General features: G+C 38.9%; 1 protein-coding gene across 15 annotated transcripts in view; it reads right to left on the reverse strand.

Moving 5' to 3' along the window:
* Nucleotides 1-18232, reverse strand: part of CELF2 (CUGBP Elav-like family member 2) — a 744392-nt gene that overhangs the window by 63803 nt on the left and 662357 nt on the right. For 14 of the 15 annotated variants that reach the window (XM_027772460.1, XM_027772458.1, XM_027772463.1 and 11 more), the window contains 3 exons: nt 12217-12296; nt 7767-7925; nt 3360-3423 (listed from right to left, as the gene is read on the reverse strand). In XM_027772460.1, coding sequence (XP_027628261.1) covers nt 3360-3423; nt 7767-7925; nt 12217-12296 — 303 coding nt within the window. The remainder of the gene's footprint in view (nt 1-3359; nt 3424-7766; nt 7926-12216; nt 12297-18232) is intronic. The other variant, XM_027772465.1, reaches the window with a different exon arrangement.

Genomic DNA, 18232 nt, shown 5'->3' on the forward strand with positions numbered 1-18232 from the left:
TTAAATTCATACTTAGAAAAGGTTTCCTTTTAGAAAAATCATAAGATACACTTGAAGATATTTTTAGCTTGAAAGGAAAATGGTAAGATTTTTGGGAAAAAGAAGTATAGCTGATGCCTCAATTGATTTTACTGATGCAAGTACTTAGTAACTTGTCATCTAAAATTTCTTTTTTCTTTCTTTTTTGGATTTATTTTATTTTCTCCTCAAACAGAAAATGTTTTACTCCTATAAATGAAGCATTTTAGACTCCAGCTATAAACCTCAATCTCATGAAGGATAGGCCATTATGTTTTGAGAGTTGTTCATAGCAAAATATTATTGGTTTCTGAAATGACATTTTACTCTCTTTGCTGATGCATTCCAAGTTGAACTTCTTGAATTTAATATGTGGAGTTTATTAAATATGCCACTGTAATACATAAAGATTATATTTGCATTGTATGTATGCCTACTCTGTCACAATATCAATCACTCAATAAGTCTTTTGACATCAGGTGGGCTTTGGGATAAATGACTTCTCAGGTTCCTTCGATCCTACCATCATGTGACTTCCATTGTAGTTATGTTTTACATCGTAGAAACTATCTTCCTCAGTTACTCACGTATGGAGATACTATCAAGAGTTTTTATGTTTTTTGGTTTACGTGTATACTAAAAACCAAATTCCTTAATTCACAAATTGGGGATTTAACTTAAGCTCTCTTGGGAATGTATTCAAAACATAAATTTATGTCTGTCAATTTATAAATTCATTTTCTCTACTCAGAGAGAATCCTGAGCACCTCTTAGGGGAAGCAGGGCAGAGGTCCTCAGCTGCCAAGCCTGGCCCTCGTGGTGCTGAGAAATGAGGGAGGAAGGAAGGAGGAAATGCTCCAGTGGCACCCTGGAAGGGGGGTACCCTTGCAACATTTGGGAGAGCTGTAAAAGCTTCTAGGAAGAAACTGCTAGTACCAATCCAACGCAATCACTTCACAACATTGGTATAGATTGGTGGGAAGGACTAAAGATAAGCCCTGCTTTTGGGCCAAGACAAGAGTAGAAGAGGCCATGTAACTTTTCTTCACTGGAATAAAAGATACTCCCAAAGATACCTTCAAATACTTATGAAGATGAGACCCACATAAACAAAGAATACCCTTTATAGATCACCAAGCAGACAGAGCGTTGACATCTACATGTTCAGTTTTCTAAATATTCAAGATGATAGTAGATAACTGTTTAACATTTGATTTCTCAACCTAAGCAGACTCAGTGTGCTGAACTGAATATGTCGAAGGTTCAAGAAATGGATATTCTGGGAAGCCCGAGAGCGCTTACAGAATATCTTTAAATGAGCCATCTGCTCCATAGCACCTTATGAGGTGACTCCAAGATACCCTGGATCTTCAAATGAGTGCGCAGGGCATGTCAGCGCTAACACCCTGACCTGCGGTTGGCGTGGCAGAGGCGCACACATCCTAATGAGAAGTGACAGGGCACTCTGTCCACCCAGGAAGACATGCTCTGCAGTAGCCTTGGGACCTAATGACCTTCTCTGAATTATTTAACTGTGGGAGTGGGGAGCCTGAAGCTTTCTCTAAGGAAAACCCCTTTCCTTAAGGGTGGGCCCATACTATTTAAAGAAAAACAAATCTCCCATCTGCCAAAAGTGTGACAAATCTCAGCATTTATTTTAGAGCTTGCAGATGGGAGAATTTGTCTTATAAAATAGAGACCACCTCCTGAATACTTTGTGTTTCTCCAGCTGTCTTCATAGAATTAAAGACAAAACTATTCTATGCGATTCTTAGCTCCAAGGCCAGTTTCCAAAACTGTATTCTTATAGATTATGCTGAATGACTTTTAACTATCATTTCAATGTATATTTTTCTAATGATTCAAAAGCTGTTTGACAATGGAACGAGCTGGTGGTACCAACAGATTTAAAGCCCAACAATAATTCAGCAGCTTTTTTATAGTAGACCAGTGAATCCCATCAGACAACAAGCTACCATTGCTTACAGGCCACAGTGGCAGGCTGGTTGACAATCACAGTGAAACAAACAAAAAATGAGGATGTATATTTGGAAAAAGGAAGGAGGGAAGGAAGGAAGGAAGGAAGGAAGGAAGGAAGAAAGAAAGAAAAGAAATGTGGAAAAAGGAGTTTTCATAATGATGGGTAAATCTTGTTTTTATTCTACACATTCAGGTTTCATCACATTGATTCAGAGTCCTTGATTAAAATAAACTGTGCTTGATTCTAAGATGCCAAAAATCTGTTTTTTCCCTTGTCCCTTCTCCCTAACCTTTTTGGAATCAAACGAGGCAAGAGCTTTCTAACTGTTCCCCCTGGTAGGTTAATGGGCACCTGTGTTCTGATTTATTGCACATGCGGCCTTCCCTGGCCCCGTGTTACGTTAGGATATCAGCATGGACGGTGGCACAGTAGGAATGACCTTTTGCTAATCACTGCACCTCAGTTACTACTGGCACAGCTCATTATAAAAAGGAATCCTTCAATGAGCTGGCTTTCAAATACAGTCACACTTTGATTTTTCTCAAGAACAAAGATTATACTTTCACATAAAAGCTTCTGATGAACAATTCTGTCAACTGGGGTACTAAAGTAAAAAAGGCACCCTGTTAATTGTCTGTCTTCATCAGGGGACTGCAAACTGTATCAAAGATAGGCCTGCAATCTTGGCTTTTATTGTGGAGGTCAGAACATTTTTATTGACTGTCTATTATTAATTTTAGAGGGTTGTCAATGTTTTTGGCTGCCCTGGATATAGGAATCTTGTTAAAAATTCACCAGTAATCAATTCCATTTTAAAAACAACAAATGACTAGAGTATACTATGCAGGATTCTCAGCCTGTTCATTTGATTTTCCTTTTTTTTTTCTCATTTTACTCCTAATAGAGCATGAAAGAGAGAGACAGAGAGAGATGCACAGACACACCCTCCACAGGGTCTGGTCACACTATGATTCTCCACTCTCAGCTCTCCAGCCCATTGGATCCTGGGTACTTGCATATGTGCCTGATGTGCCTCAGGCTGGTGAGGCAAGGGGACTCCATTGTAACCACAGCCACCAATGGAATCCAGCCCTTCCTGAGAGTCATACCACCTCTGTGCCAGCCCTGCCCCTTCATTTTTATAAACATTACTCATAGTGAAGGGTGGGCAGGCAATGTGAGCGGTAGGAGAGCCACTTCAGAGCAGCTGGTTCCAATTTAATACAGAGACAAGAGTTAATAGGCCTTCCAATCACTCCGCGTCCTCCCTCCCTTATCCCTGTTTCTTTTCTTCACCCTCACACCACCCAAATTTCAAATAATTGGATGGTCAAAAGGAAAGGCATGCTTCACAACTTACCAGCCATTTGCTGAATGCCACTAAATGCACCCAGGTTGCTGGAGGAGGTGGCCTGCTGCAGGAGCTGCAAATGAAGGCACAAGGGCAAGGTCAGAACAGTATGAGGAGAACAAAGTAACTGCCGATTTAAGGGGGCAAATTCCGTTTCCTCTGCATTTATGTCATCGGTTGCTGCTGCCTATTGATGGACTGAAGGTCCCCAGAGTTGAGGCTGTAAATCCATATTAATGTCTAATCTGTATTAAGAAACACAGACACCAGGGAAACTCACTAACGCTGCTGCCTTAAAACAATTAATCAATTTACTCTTTTTAACAGCCAGGTGTTAAATCTATTGAAACCAACATAGCGTGACTAATTATATCTCTCTGTAGTCTAGTAGTTACCATAACTCATCTCTGTCAATCAAGGTCCATTCCATCTCTTCTACTTCACTTCTTGATGTGGTCTCATTAGAAGCACATGGACTCAGTGACTCCAAGGCCACCATAAAGACCGTCATAATAACTACGAACATAAATATATCTATTCATAGATTTAACTATAATATCAGCCATTTTAAAGATGATCTTCACTGGCAGAGAGAAACATTATTTATCAGAACTTTGAACTGTTTGGTGCAATGTATGTGGAAACTATGCATTATAAATGAATCAGAATTTATTTATTTATTTTTTTGGAGAGGTTTTTGCTATAGGGCGCATGCGCTCGCCAGACAGACAGACAGGGAGACAGAAAGCGAGAAATCACCCCGTAGGGGAGATGGTCACGCCACAATCCTTTCTCCTCCATTCTCCTCTTGGGATCTTGGGCACGCACGCACACGCGCCTGGCGTGAGTTTAAGCCACTGGGTCCGGGACTCGAACTGCAGTCGACTACATGGGAGTCCAGCAACATAGCCATCATGCTAACTGCTGGTCTCAGAATTTAATTTTTAAAATTTAAAATAAATTTTTAAAATTTAGTTTAAAAAAGTAAATTCATATACCTGTGAAAAATCTGCATTTCTCCCTAAAGGATTCAAAAGCACATTTGACCTGCCACGTAGAGTCAGGGGGTGGCATAGGTGGAAGCACATGCTCCTGTCCGCATGCTCCTGCACATATCCAATGTACTTGGACTGCAGGTTAGCTCAGAGGCTGTACTAACTGCTGGACTAGATTTGCTGCAACTGTTTTTGGTAAGGTAGATCAATATAGTTATAGTTCGTATGTGGAGGCAACCACACGGTTATCTCCTATATTGAAAGGGACATGGATACCAAGAAGTGTATTCACCAAAGTCATTACTGAAATACTGCTACAATACCATGTGGTTTGGAGGAACAAGTGGAATTCACTATTTCAAAAACAGCTTTCAGAATTTATTTGGAGTGCAATGTAACATAGAACATTATTCCTCTGGGCAAGTACAGGTCTCTTCAGTTTCATATGAAAAACTATAAAATTGGTTATGACTCAAAAATGGGCTTCTATCCGTTGCCATAAAAGTATCACAATGGTGTCCAAGTCTCAGGTACAAGGATGTCATAGGCCTTAACTTTAACAGATACTATCTGAAAAATGTCTGTAATGTTCATTCAGCCCTTTTGAGTCCTTGGAACATACTGCCCAGGTATTATTTGTGCATACACGTATATGCACACACATGCTCTCACACTCATACTGTCACACAGAAAGATGAAGAGAGTGAGGGAGAGGTGGGTGGGATAAGCTAGGGATTACCATTTTAATAGAGAGAAATACTTATTTTAGTATGATTTGTTGAGTTTCCCATTCTCTTGTGATTACAAGGCCCAAGCCACCTCCTCATACTAGATGTTTTAAAAATCAAAATTAAGCAACATTCAATTCGTTTTGAAGCTATTTGGAAGAATTAATAACACTAAGTAGTGTCATTAAACCATTACCAAGGATCATTTCCATGGATCATCAATTCCTGCAAGCCAGGGCCAGGGCCAGGGCCTATTGTTAAATACAGAGACAGAGAAGGCCAAGGACCCTTCACAGAAAAGGACTTTCAACTGAAATGCATAGAACAAGCATACTTAAGAAAGAAGTGAAACTTATTAAAGGAGAAAACTTAGTAAGAGCTTACAAAAACGTATTTTCCTAAATGAGACTAGGATTAATTCTCTTTCTGGTAGATGTGGTCACAGAAACATGCCACAGATTTCTGTGTAAGCAGTGGAGCATGGGAGATGTGCCAGAAGGCTGAGGGCAGGAGCATGTCTTTTTGGTTTTCAGAAATGGCGGAGCAGGAAACTGAACTCTTAACTATGAAAAGGTGAGCTTGGCGTCAATCTTCAATGAAAATTCTGGTACACATGATTATGTCAATGTTCTGTGAGTACTTGAACAGCACAAGCCTGTGAAAAATTATGAAGTGAAATGTGTTTCTATGAAATAAAAGTTCTAGAGTGATAAATCAGAAAAAAGATAAGACAGAGTTTATATATTCATAGATTTTGGCACACCATCTGACAGACATCTCTCACAGTATCATTGTAGAGAAGACAGATAGATGGCCAAAAGGTGACAGTAAACTTGTCTAATGTTTTTGTTAACCACTCAGATGAGGACAGGGAAAGCATGCTTCTCATTCATTAATCAATTATGCACTGCACAGCTATTCCATACTAGACTCCACTGGGCACTGGGGCAGGCAGCTAAAAGACAGAGATTCCTACCTGCATTCAGAGTCCCCGGAGAAGCAACCACTAGCAGCTGTATGATTTTGGGTAAAGTTACTTAGGCTTTTTGAACTTCCCTTTTCTAGTCTGTACAACAAGCAGCATAATCTTACCTTTCAAAGTAATAGGGAGGACTATTTTACAAAGTAGCACAGCTTCTGTTAGAAAGTAAAGCTAATGGATGATATAGTCCTGAGAGGGATAGTTGAAATGTAAAATGACAGAATCAGGACATAGTGTGTGCATGTGCACACATGCGCATGCACACACACACATACATGCACACACACACCCTCTCACACGTTCTCTCTCTCTCTCAGAGGCTGATATCAAAGGTTCAAACTCACAATATGAAATTATATTCATAAGTGTGAAGTCCACAATCTAGGCTCCAAAGCAGAAAGTAGAGGAACCTGGTTTACCAGTTCAAGTAAAAAATAAAAATTTAGGAATATTTGCTGCCATACTGTCTACATCTGACAGGATTCCTGCAAATGTCACTGTTAAGTTGTAGTAGGATTTTTTTTTTTTTTTGGAGAGGTTTTTACTATAGGGCGCGTGTGCTCGCCAGACAGAGAGACAGAGAGATAGAAAGTGAGAAATCACCCCCTCCCCCCAGGGGGGATGGCCACGCCGCAATCCCTTCTCCTCTATTCTCCTCTCAGGATCTTGGGCATGCACGCACATGCGCCCAGTGTGAGTTTTAAGCCACCGGGTCCAGGACGTGAACCACGGTCTACTAAATTGAGTCCAGTGACATAGCCATTACACTAACTGCTGGTCCCAAGTTGTAATAGGATTTTTTTAAAAAAGATTTAATTATTATTATTTTAAAATTTTGCTATAGGGCACATATGCCCACCAGAGAGAGAAAGGGAGAAAGAGAGAAAACGAGAAAACAAGCCGCTAGGTCCGGGACTTGAACTTGCAGTGGCTATGAGGGAGTGCTCTAACCACCATGCAACCTGCTGGCCCCTGCAGTAAGATATTTTAAAGTCCACTCCCAGGGATATTTCTTTATCCTGTTTAGCACTTGCTAGCTAGTCAATGACAAACTGAAAAGAGTAGAACAACAACAAAAAAACCCCAGGAAAGTGAAAATTTAGAAACCTTGAGATGTAAAGGATGGCTGAATGAACTGGGTTCATCTGGCCTGAAATAGTATCTGACTTTTTTCATTTCCTATGGATGAAGTAAGGAACATTTGATTTTACCAGCATAGTTCCCCTGGGAAGACCCAAATTATGGAACACAAGTTCCAGGACATTTCAGTTAAGGTCCTGACAGGTATATACTAACTTCCGAGACAGAGAGTTCTCCAGTCACCGCTGTCTCGGGACTGTCAAACAGCTATCAAGCCTGCTCTGTCTCTTCCAACACAAGGTTTTACGATACCTTTCAAATACTGGTTAGGTGTTTGGCCTGTGGGACTTTGCCCACCCTACATCAGGTAAGAATTACACTGGTCACGTTCTTATGGTAGTCAATATAACTTGGAAAAATATTTTGCATAAATGATTATTTCAATAATTTCCTGAGACTCAAAATGTATAGAAAATGAATTCTTGAGGTACTTAGGGGGAAAGCATCGGGTCTTTAGGAGAATCATGACATATTTTTCTAGGCAGAAATGTGTCATGACTTTCTCAGATGACCCAATAGGTTCTGAGAGGCACAGAGGTCCCGTCCTCTCTTCCTGACTCTCAGCACTTACCGCCAGGTACTGTGGGGTAAGTCCGCCCAGGCCTGTCAGGTTCCCCCAGGTGGCAGTGTTGAGCTGTTGCATCTGCTGTGCAAGTTGCTGCTGGAGGCGCCTTTGCTCTTTGTCCTTCTGAGTATCAGCGAACTTCACCACGATAGGTGAAGAGCAGCCCTGTGGTCAGACACATTGGAAAGTGAAGAGGAAGTTACAGCCTGCTTGAATCTTCTCATGATACTCAGTCAGCAAGGGCTCTAGCGTTCTTAGCTATCTTGGAGCACATGGAATGGCCCGGAATATATTTTTTAATGGTTTGATATTCCTTCTTTTCTGAATAAGTACCACCAACAGAAAATTCCAGGTATCATCAGTTTCTTTGGGGGATCTGGTGGTCGTTGAAGCCATTTGCTTTCTTGTTCTGATAATTAAACTGCCTCTCCTTTTCTCTTCATGTGTCTTCCTTCAACTTTCCAGGACCTCCTTAGAGACAACAGACCATATCAAAGTTCTCTAATTCAACTTTATAGTTTGCTTATCTTAAGATAGGCTCTTGTGTCTGCTAATTTCCACATGTGAGCAGAGGACAAAGAGGGAGAGAAATTGTAATGGGAATGAAAACGTCTCTCAATTTTTTTTTTTTAACTGTAATTTTCATCATGTATTTTTGAACTTGGAACTATGGGAATCATACTGATCTAGCTGTAATAGGGAGAAGTGGATTTCATTTTAGGAATGTGAGTGAAGGAAGGAGATATTTAGAAGACATAGGCATTGACCAAAGTAATTGTTCACGTGTTTTCTGAAAGGTCTCTCTTCTTCCTTCATATCATATCTACTCCATCTGCAATCCCTGGAGCTTTTGCAAACCAAAACTACCAGGAGCACATTCCAGTCAAAGGAGATATGTATATGAAATGGCAGAAGGAGGATTCTGCTTGGCTTCTTTCCCTAATGAATCTTACTACTGTAGGAGCTTCTTTCAGTTTTAATTTCCTTTAAAAGGCAATGGGTAGGGGTAGTGAGAAAGACATGTCTACAGGCCCATATAATGGAATAAATTTATTTTTGAAATGGATAAAAATGTCATGGAAAGTAATGGCCAAAACCCCAAGCATGAAGACCTCCTTTTCCAAGTACCTTTGAAACATTTGCCACTTGGTTAAGACTCAGCAGAAAGAAACTACCCTCCTCCTTCCCCAATCTTTTTTCCTTCTTAGTATGCTTTGCCTACATATTGCATAACAATTAAAGCTATTAAATTTTGCTGAGGTAAAAGAAGTAATTCTACCCAAGTGATTAAATAAAAACTTTTATTGAAACTCAGCATGATAATAGACCTCTCTCCTCTCAGAAATGTTATATTTCTATTTAAATGAGTTTTTCTCTTTCATTCCCTTTGGGTAATTTTTCTTTCTTCTCAAAAAAACAAACTTGCATTTTTTTTTTTTCACCTTGGGTAGTTATTGGGGATGTAGCTATGAATACATGAGGCTATCGTGTCTGTGATTTTTTAAAAAAGAGAGAAAAATGAGAGGACTGTTAAAATGTTCAACTTCCAGCCTACCAGTCTTGAGCTCTGGTTGGCAGATACATGGTACAGAGTGTTAACTGTCTGTAAATTGCATAAAAATAATATTTCCACCATTTAAAAAATCTATAATTCATTTTTCTTAATCTGCTCTAAACTTCAACACTTCATCACTTCAGAGAGCAGCATACTCTGAAGATGGAAATTACACAGAGAAGGGATTCTGTATACAAAGGGCTTTTATTGTTGTAGCAAATTTGTTCCATAACAAATTATAGTGTTTCCTCTTAACAGTACATTTATTGTTGTTTTTTTTCCTTAATACTAAAAAATTATATAAAATCAGAAATTAGGCCAACGCTAACAGCTTTAAAAATGACTAGTTTAAACCATGAAAGAGAAAAACAGGGTAAGGATAAGTGGAGGAAAGTAGAGAAATAAGAGGTACAATATAAAATTAATTGTTTTAAAGACCTTGTTCTCTTAATAGTCACATCATTTCGAATTACATAATACATCTTGCTTACAGATGTATGTCAAGTCCTGAAAATAATGTAGTTAGTTAAAAAAACAAAAATACCAAACAATCTAGCAACTCCAGTTGGACAACTATAATATGACTTCATAATATATAATCTATTTAAATTTAAAATTTTCTATTAAACTAAACAAGAAATTTAAGTGTCTGAGGGCCCCTTAAAGCATGGGTGGATGTTCACTTTTAAAAACAAGTATAACAAATTTGATGTTTTTCATAATAGACATGTTGATAATAAATAAAGGTTCAATTCAAGGATTTCTTTCTTTTCTTTTTTCTTCTTTTTTTTTTCTTTTGAGAGAGATTTTTGCTGTAGGGTGTGTGCATTTGCCAGAGACATAGAGAGACAGAAAGCGAGAAATCATCCCCCAGGGGAGATGACCACGCCGCTATCCCTTCTCCTCCATTCTCCTCTTGGCATTTTGGGCATGCACGCACAAGTACCTAGTGTGTTTCAAGCCTCCATGTCTGGGACTCAACCGTAGTCAGCCATGTGGGAGTCCAGTGATGGAACCATTAAGCCGTCTACTGGTCTCTCAAGGATTTCTTAAGAATAAATATGCCTCATCCCCTATGACAAATTCTTTCCATTATGAGAACCTATTATTCTCTTGGTTTTGGTTCATACCCAGTTTTGCTTTATGATTTTGAGCTCCCCGTCTTTCTACAGTAACACAGGAAGCATGGATTCCCATCAGCATTCTCTGTGGCATTACTCAGGGGACTCCAAATGAAGGAAAGGGGATAGCAATGCTTTTGACGGAGTTGAAAGAATTTAGGTTAAAATATTACCTAAAGTGAGACCAATTTGGCTACAGTTCACTAAATTACAGGAAATAAAAATAATTAATAATAAAACACATAAATAGAAGATATATACAAATAGAGACTTTTCCCCCCCTAACAGCACTTTCATTTTAATCTCTAAACTGGAAATCAGACTCGTCCACAGTAATTGAGCAGCCTACATTAAGAGAAAGAGGGAACCAAAACATGATCACGTATGTAAGTGCATGTTGTACTGATTGGATTCCTGGATATTTCAAATCTTGCTAATTATTTCCTATTATGGCCGATTTTCATCTGAGCTTGCCTTCAGGTAGGGGTGTGTGAGTGTCTTAAAAATGCATTGCACTGAAAGGAAAACACATTGATTATATATGTTAGGAATATCAAAGTCAAAATGAATGTTTGAAAAAGACAATAGGCTTTGCAATGCTGATATCACAACTCAGAAAAGTACAGTAAACACTTAATGACAAGGCCATGCACACTCGTTGCCCCTTTCCACCCACCTTTTGATTCACTATAAAAAAGTCTGCCCACAAAACATGACGCATAATGATCACTTAGCTCCCAGCATGCTGTGGGAGATGCAGCATTGCAAAAAACAAACAAAAACAAACAAACAAAAAATAAAACCCCAATGAAATGGGGGTAAAAAAGAAGCTCAGTCAATAAATTTTCTGCACATTTAATAAAATTGAAAATATCTTTTTTGAAAATATGAAACATAGCTTCAGATAACACCACAAGGCCACCTCCAGAAAAGATCACCCATACACAAAGATACAGTGTACATGATACAGCAGAACATGCACTCCCAAATGATTATATCAGACAATACAGAATAAGTAACAGCATATCACTCTTGGAATGCTTTTGTGCAAAATTCTGAAAGGCCATGACCCAAATCACAGACTGAAAGAACAGAGCCATCTATCTACATTTGTGGATGTACATACACACGGGTGTATTTTATCTTCCCCTAAAGCCACTATTTCTCATTAGGAGACCAAGTTTGAGCCTTTATGTTTCTTTGTTATTTGCTCATTTTTAGTAAGGAGAGAAATCTAATTTTTCAGGGGACTCTCATAAATTAGTATTTTCACTGTTAAATGAAGTGGGAGAAGTATTAACTTTCTCCACTATTCCTGATGTGAAAACACAACTCTGTTTGATGAGATTAAAGATAACTTGACCCTGTATAAAAAAAGAGCCTTGAGACTTAGCACAGGGCAAGTAGCAATTTGGGATGAGGACTGTTAACTGTTTAATCCATATCAAGCCCAAGGTGGGGAATGTATTTGATCCGTTAGGTCCAGGTGACACTTTGCTTAAAGTGCATCATGACTTCACATCACAGGACCTGTGCAACTGCAATAAAAGGCTCAAACAGTAACTGCAGAGCAAAAGGGAGGTTTGACTAAATGCATTTCAAGTCATTAGGGGAAAAATGCAGAGAGAGAGAGAAAGAATGAATATGAATGAATGAAAAGCGAGATGGTGAAAGTTTGAATCTGTGATTGTCATGTGAACAATCCACACAGGAGAGAATTGCTTTATCATTCCCCATCATTTGCACAAAGAAAACAAAGAAAGGGCAGATGATACAGTACCTCCATGGTCTGAGACTGATGCATGGCTTTGATTGCATTCTGTGCCATTGCCCTTGTAGAAAATGTGACAAACGCACAGCCTGTGGGAAACAAGGGGACAGGGAGCAGGAAAGACAAAAAACAACAAGACAAAAGGGTTGGACGCTTGTTAAACCAACACAGTCTACGAGAACTGCCACAAGACGACACTGTTCTCAGTAGTACATAAAAATAAACAACTTCTCTATTTGGTTTTATCTTATTTTTATTTACAGTGCTGACTTGCTAATCTGACCAAAGCCAAAAGAATTATTTATTTATTTGTTTATTTTTAAAATGAAAACTAGGGGATGAAACTGGGTACTTTTTTAGGCACAAGATTTGAAATTAGCAAGGTCTACTTTGCATTTTCTAGAATAAAAAGTTGTTATTTTCCATTTTCTCCTTGGCTGATTATCTTTACTGAGGGCATCCACATATCAGGGCTTTGTATTTCAAATTTTATGGTTGATTTTTAAGAAGCAAATAAGAAAATCCTCACACCAAGGGCAAATTAGCAAATGTATTTCAAGAGCTCCAAATGTCAGCAAATAAAAACGACTAATCCCTTCTGGGTAGTTAAATATAAATAAGTATATATATATATACACACACGTAGAAATTTATGCTATTGGAATACAAACAAATATACCAAATCCGTCACAAACCATGTAGTAATTATTATTAACAAAAAGAAATGCTTCATTACTTTGAGAATATTCAACAGTCCACATAGTCAAATTTGAAAATGTACAATAAATTTTTTGTACACAGATCTTCATCACTTTTTAAAGTTGTGACTTTCTGTAAGGTATCAGATATTAGACCTAAAGTCCAAAATACAGAAGAGAATATGCATTCCTCTGAATGCTTCCTGTGAGACCCATAAAGCCTTCCATGTCTATTTCTTCTTATGCTATAAAATAACTAGAATCTATGGTGCCTGTTCCTGCTTCTTATACCAGTGTTGGCCACCATGCAGGTCACTGCTCCAACTACACGGCTCACTGCTCTTCTCACTAATAAAAACACTGCCTTCTGAAATTTACATTTTATTCATCATGCACCCTTGGGCTTCGTAAGAGAAAAAGACTGTGAAATTAATGCAGATTCAGGCTGATTTTATAATAATACCACAGCACACTAAAAGCTTAGCTAAAGCAACACAGACTTATTTCACTTATGATCCCTAATGACTTTAAAAGTGCATTGATTTTCAGCTTCTTTAGCCTTGCACAGTTTGAACTTAGGTATCAGAGAATAATTTAGTGTTCCACTCAATTTCCTCAAAACATTATTATTATTACTACTTAAAAGATTTCCAAATGAAGCAGATCTAAACACTGAGAGGCTGAAGCTGATTGTCATTTCAGAACAAATGCATGAAAGCAGAAATCTGGCATAAAGGATATGAGATTGTTGCCCCTGTGGCCAATAAACAAAATAGAACATTCTATATTCAAACTACCAGCAATTGTTTGGTTTATGTAAATCAATTTGCAAGCCATAAAATATATCTTCTTCTTTGGCTCTGCATGTGTACCTGGTGAGATTATCAAGTCAATACTGTAGTAGCACCTTCTAATCAAACAGCAATAAGAGCAAGCAATGCCTGCTTGTTACCCTCAAAGGACAATGATATTCAGTCATGAAAATAAGTCAATGCATTTGTTTTGCATCATGTTGTAAGTTCTCATGCACAAAGCTCTCAGTAGATGGGAAATTCATCTCACATTCACTTCTTGGTAATGCTGGCTTTAAGAAGACTCAGTGAAGTCTAGCTCACTATGAATGCAAAGCTGTTTAATGTAGTTCTCTGACAGTACTCATATGGCAGTTGATAAAGCTTAACTATTTAAACAACTGCCTATACCTAGTCTGACTGTAGCTTTTGTCATCAATAAAAGCAATTTGGTGGCCTTCTCTAAGGCATCTAGACGATGTGTGTAATAGAGTGTGAGACAGATGACAGTACCTCCACTGGCTTCCATATTGATGCAGAGCTCTAAAATTAGAGTCCCAAATTTACCATCTGTTTCAAAGTAACATCTCTTCAAAGGCATTATAATCATCACCAACACTATTAACAGAGGAAATAACACTAAGAGACTTTTATTTTTCTATTTCTTGAAACTACAATGGAGAAAAGGCAATTCATCTAATGAAGATATATTTGAAACCATGCGAACCCTGGACTAATTCTGCTTTTAATAGTCAAGAAGATTGTTGCGTTCACTTCATTTGCTCTTATTATTCAGGAACACGTGCCAAACTGAGTTTCCAAATGGAGGTTAAGAATGCATTAAAAAATGAAAAATGTCAACAAGGATCAATAAGGCACAGTTTATGCATTTACCACAATTCCACAATAGCAGAACTTTAAAAAAGTAACTTAGCGAGGAATATGTATCAATTAACAGGTCTGCAAAGAGAAGTATCAGCAACAGGAAATAAAATTCTCTCTATAAACTCGAACCATTGCCCTTTCCTCTATGAAATTTGCAGTTAAAAACTCGACTGATGCTTCTAATTATACAATCTTTACCCCATCCAAAAAACTGATCTGACATATATGACGACTTCTTTAACCTTTTTATTCTATTGGCAGTGGTGTAGTAAGAGAGAAGCTGTCTCCTTAGGGGCCTCTGTCAAGTCCTGCACTCTGTGCAATGTTCAATTACTTAACAGAAAAAACATTACTGTGTCATTTATGAAGTGGGAATGCAGGTTGAAAAATTTCACTATGTCATGCTAGAGGAAGTCAAGCAACTTCAGAACCTAATGTTTCTTGAAATGGTAGCTTGTTAACCTTTGCGATTTCTTTAAAACAGGAGGTCATGGCAGTCCCACAGATAGATTTTAATTCTCTATTCAACACTACTAAAGATATATTGGTGGCTTTAGGATTTGGTCTCCAGTTCATGACATTTTACTAGCATAAGATCACATAAGCTCCTACCATTAAGACTGGCTATTGCTTATTACTTTATTCCTCAGTTCTCAAAATATTTGTTGCTTACATTTTGAGTGCTGATTGTAATTACTTTGAAATGTACTTTGATTAGAAAAGTAACAAAATGATGCTACTGAAGATAAATATGTATTTTATCAGGGGGAAAATATTGGCTACTGGCTTTTTCTTATAAGCTAGCTAGAAGGCTTTCCTTTTTTTCTTATTTATTTATTTATTTTTGGAGAATTTTCTTTTTTTTTTGATATAGGGCGCATGCACTTGCCAGAAAGAGAGAAAGAGCGAGAGAGAGAGAGACAGACAGAAAGCGAGAAATCACCCCCTGGGGGAATGGCCACGCCACAATCCCTTCTCCTCCATTCTCCTCTTGGGATCTTGGGCACACATGCACACGTGCCTGGCGAGAGTTTAAGGCACCGGTTCCAGGACTCGAACCATGGTTGACTACGTGGGAGTCCAGCAATGTAGCCATTACACCATTTGCTGGTCCTCCAGCTAGAAGGCTTTCTATAGCAGAGACATAACTTGGGTTGTAATTGTCTATCTTTACTAAACATGAACTTCTGTGTGTAGAGGCATTCATTGAGTCTTGACAAGACAATGGTTCTCTTCTTGTAGGGTTAGCCCTTAACTATTCTAGACGGTTCAATGTGGTGTCCAAAGGTCTGATAAGACACCATATTGAACCGTCTAGAATAGTTAAGGTCTTACTGACTAAAATGCTGGAGGAGAAACTTAGACTGGGAGGGCAAAATATACAGGTATCAAAATAGGGAAACTGCATTTCTTTATTTTTTGGTGGAGAGGGGGTTCAGGTAAGACAGAATGTATATTACTTTCTTAAAACCTGTGTCCAACCTATACTTTAGCTTGCAATTATTTATTGTCTCTCAATTCACAATGTCAGAGGATTGCTAACCGAAATGAAAGGAGTTGAATTCCTTTTATTTCGGCAAGGGTGCCTTCGTGCTGCTAAAACAGATAAATGATTGACTGGGGAAAGGTTTCTCAAAGTAATTTCCTCCTACAGACAGGATCTAAGGAAAGTACGTAGTCCTTCACAGAGAAGATTTTGGAACACATCTATTACACTTGTCATTTCAATCGAAAGGATATCTTAACTCAGGTGTTCCACCTTTTCTCTCAACTGCAAGAGAATCTTGAGAGAACTAGATGAATTCTTGCTCTGTACCCTTGCCCATCGCCCCCCTTCCCCGCCCATCCCACCAAAACCAAAAAGCACTAGCACTTTAAAAAACAGGGACAATGGGGAACCAGCAGTTAGCGTAATGGCTATGTCGCTGGATTCCCACGTAGTCGACCGCGGTTCGTGTCCCGGACCCGGTGGCTTAAAACTCACGCCGGGCGCGTGTGCGTGCGTGCCCAAGATCCCGAGAGGAGAATGGAGGAGAGGGGATTGCGGCGTGACCATCCCCCCTGGGGGGTGATTTCTCGCTTTCTGTCTCTATGTCTCTCTCTGTCTGTCTGGCGAGCGCACGCGCCCTACAGTGAAAATCTCTCCAAAAAAAAAAAAAAAAAAAAACAGGGACCATGCAGAGCCTCTTTCTTTTCTGCTCCTTCTTTGGAAGGGGTACAATAGCTTGCTGTATTTCAATTGCAAGAAGCATCAACTTAAAATATCTTGTGCAATATTAAAGGGATTGTGACCTATAGAAAATTTGTTTATAAATTCCTACTTAGCCCAAGGACAATCTCAATACAGCCAATTTTCCTTGCTGTTTCTTTTTGGCAGTGGCAGAATTTATTAGAATATGCTAACAGTATAATATTAGGGCATAAGAAGGAATATTCTAATGCACCGTCCTCTATATTGGCAGTCAATAATCCAAGGAGCATGTGATAAAAGTTTTCACATATCTAGGCATTGTGTAGGCAGGCTAAAATGTGATCAAAACGGACTCCTCTCCATGCACATGTTTTAATAGTCAAAAGTTCTATTCTAATATCCTGATCAAATCCAACAAAAACAAATGAGGATATAATGGCTAAATCCAGTCTGTGTTCTCCAACAGCCCCCAAAATATTGCCAATTCATTTGTCAAGGGTGTTGGCAGGGGAATGCCGCAACACCATAAACACAGCTGGAATATTCTTAAACAAGCAGAAAGTTACCTTAAATGGCAGTGAAGATTTGCCTACAGTTTGTGGGAACGAAAAATGAAATACATTCCTCTGTTGTTTTCGAGTTACAGACGTTTGATTCACATGATGCAGAAAACCCTGCACATTGTACCTCCACAGCCCATTCTGACTATGGGTACAGAGAGAGTGAGAGGACACGTGCATTTTAGGAAATCCTTCTCCTAAGGTAACACGGGCAAATAAATACACTTGGCTTAGATATCCCAAGATTTTGTTTTGGAGACAAACACCTCATTGAGTTGCCGCACGTGGGCTCATGATATCCTGCTCTCTTTCTCAATGAAGGATCACGTAGCAGGCTCTGAGAGGCTAAACTGCCATGGCAGAATGGTCTCAGTAGCATGAAGTTGTTTTTGTTTGTTTGTTTTTGTTTTTTTTTGAGAGATTTTCACTGTAGGGCGCGTGCGCTCGCCAGACAGACAGAGAGAGACATAGAGACAGAAAGTGAGAAATCACCCCCCAGGGGGATGGCCATGTCACAATCCCTTCTCCTCCATTCTCCTCTCGGGATCTTGGGTAAGCATGCAAACACACCCAGTGTGAGTTTAAGCCACCGGGTCTGGGACTCGACTTGTGGTCAACTATGTGGGAGTGCAGCGACACAGACATTACACCAACTGCTGGTCCCAGTAGCGTGAAGTTGTTTGAAAGCATCTCCAACTACATTTTTCAATAGAAAAGATGGTAGAATGGTTACTGCCCCCAAAGGGGGAAAGGCATACTTAGATGTGGACATCTAATGTTAGGGAGAGCCCTAATACAAGGACATTTCTAAAAGTTCATGGGAAAAGCAAAATTAAAGCACAAGTTTATTTTCATGTAAAAAAAGTTTTGAAACCCATGCACAGTTTTTTTTTTTTCTTC

The sequence above is a fragment of the Tupaia chinensis genome, unplaced genomic scaffold (genome assembly GCF_000334495.1).
Source record: "Tupaia chinensis unplaced genomic scaffold, TupChi_1.0 Scaffold000275_1, whole genome shotgun sequence".
In the NCBI taxonomy this organism is placed as follows: Eukaryota; Metazoa; Chordata; class Mammalia; order Scandentia; family Tupaiidae; genus Tupaia; species Tupaia belangeri.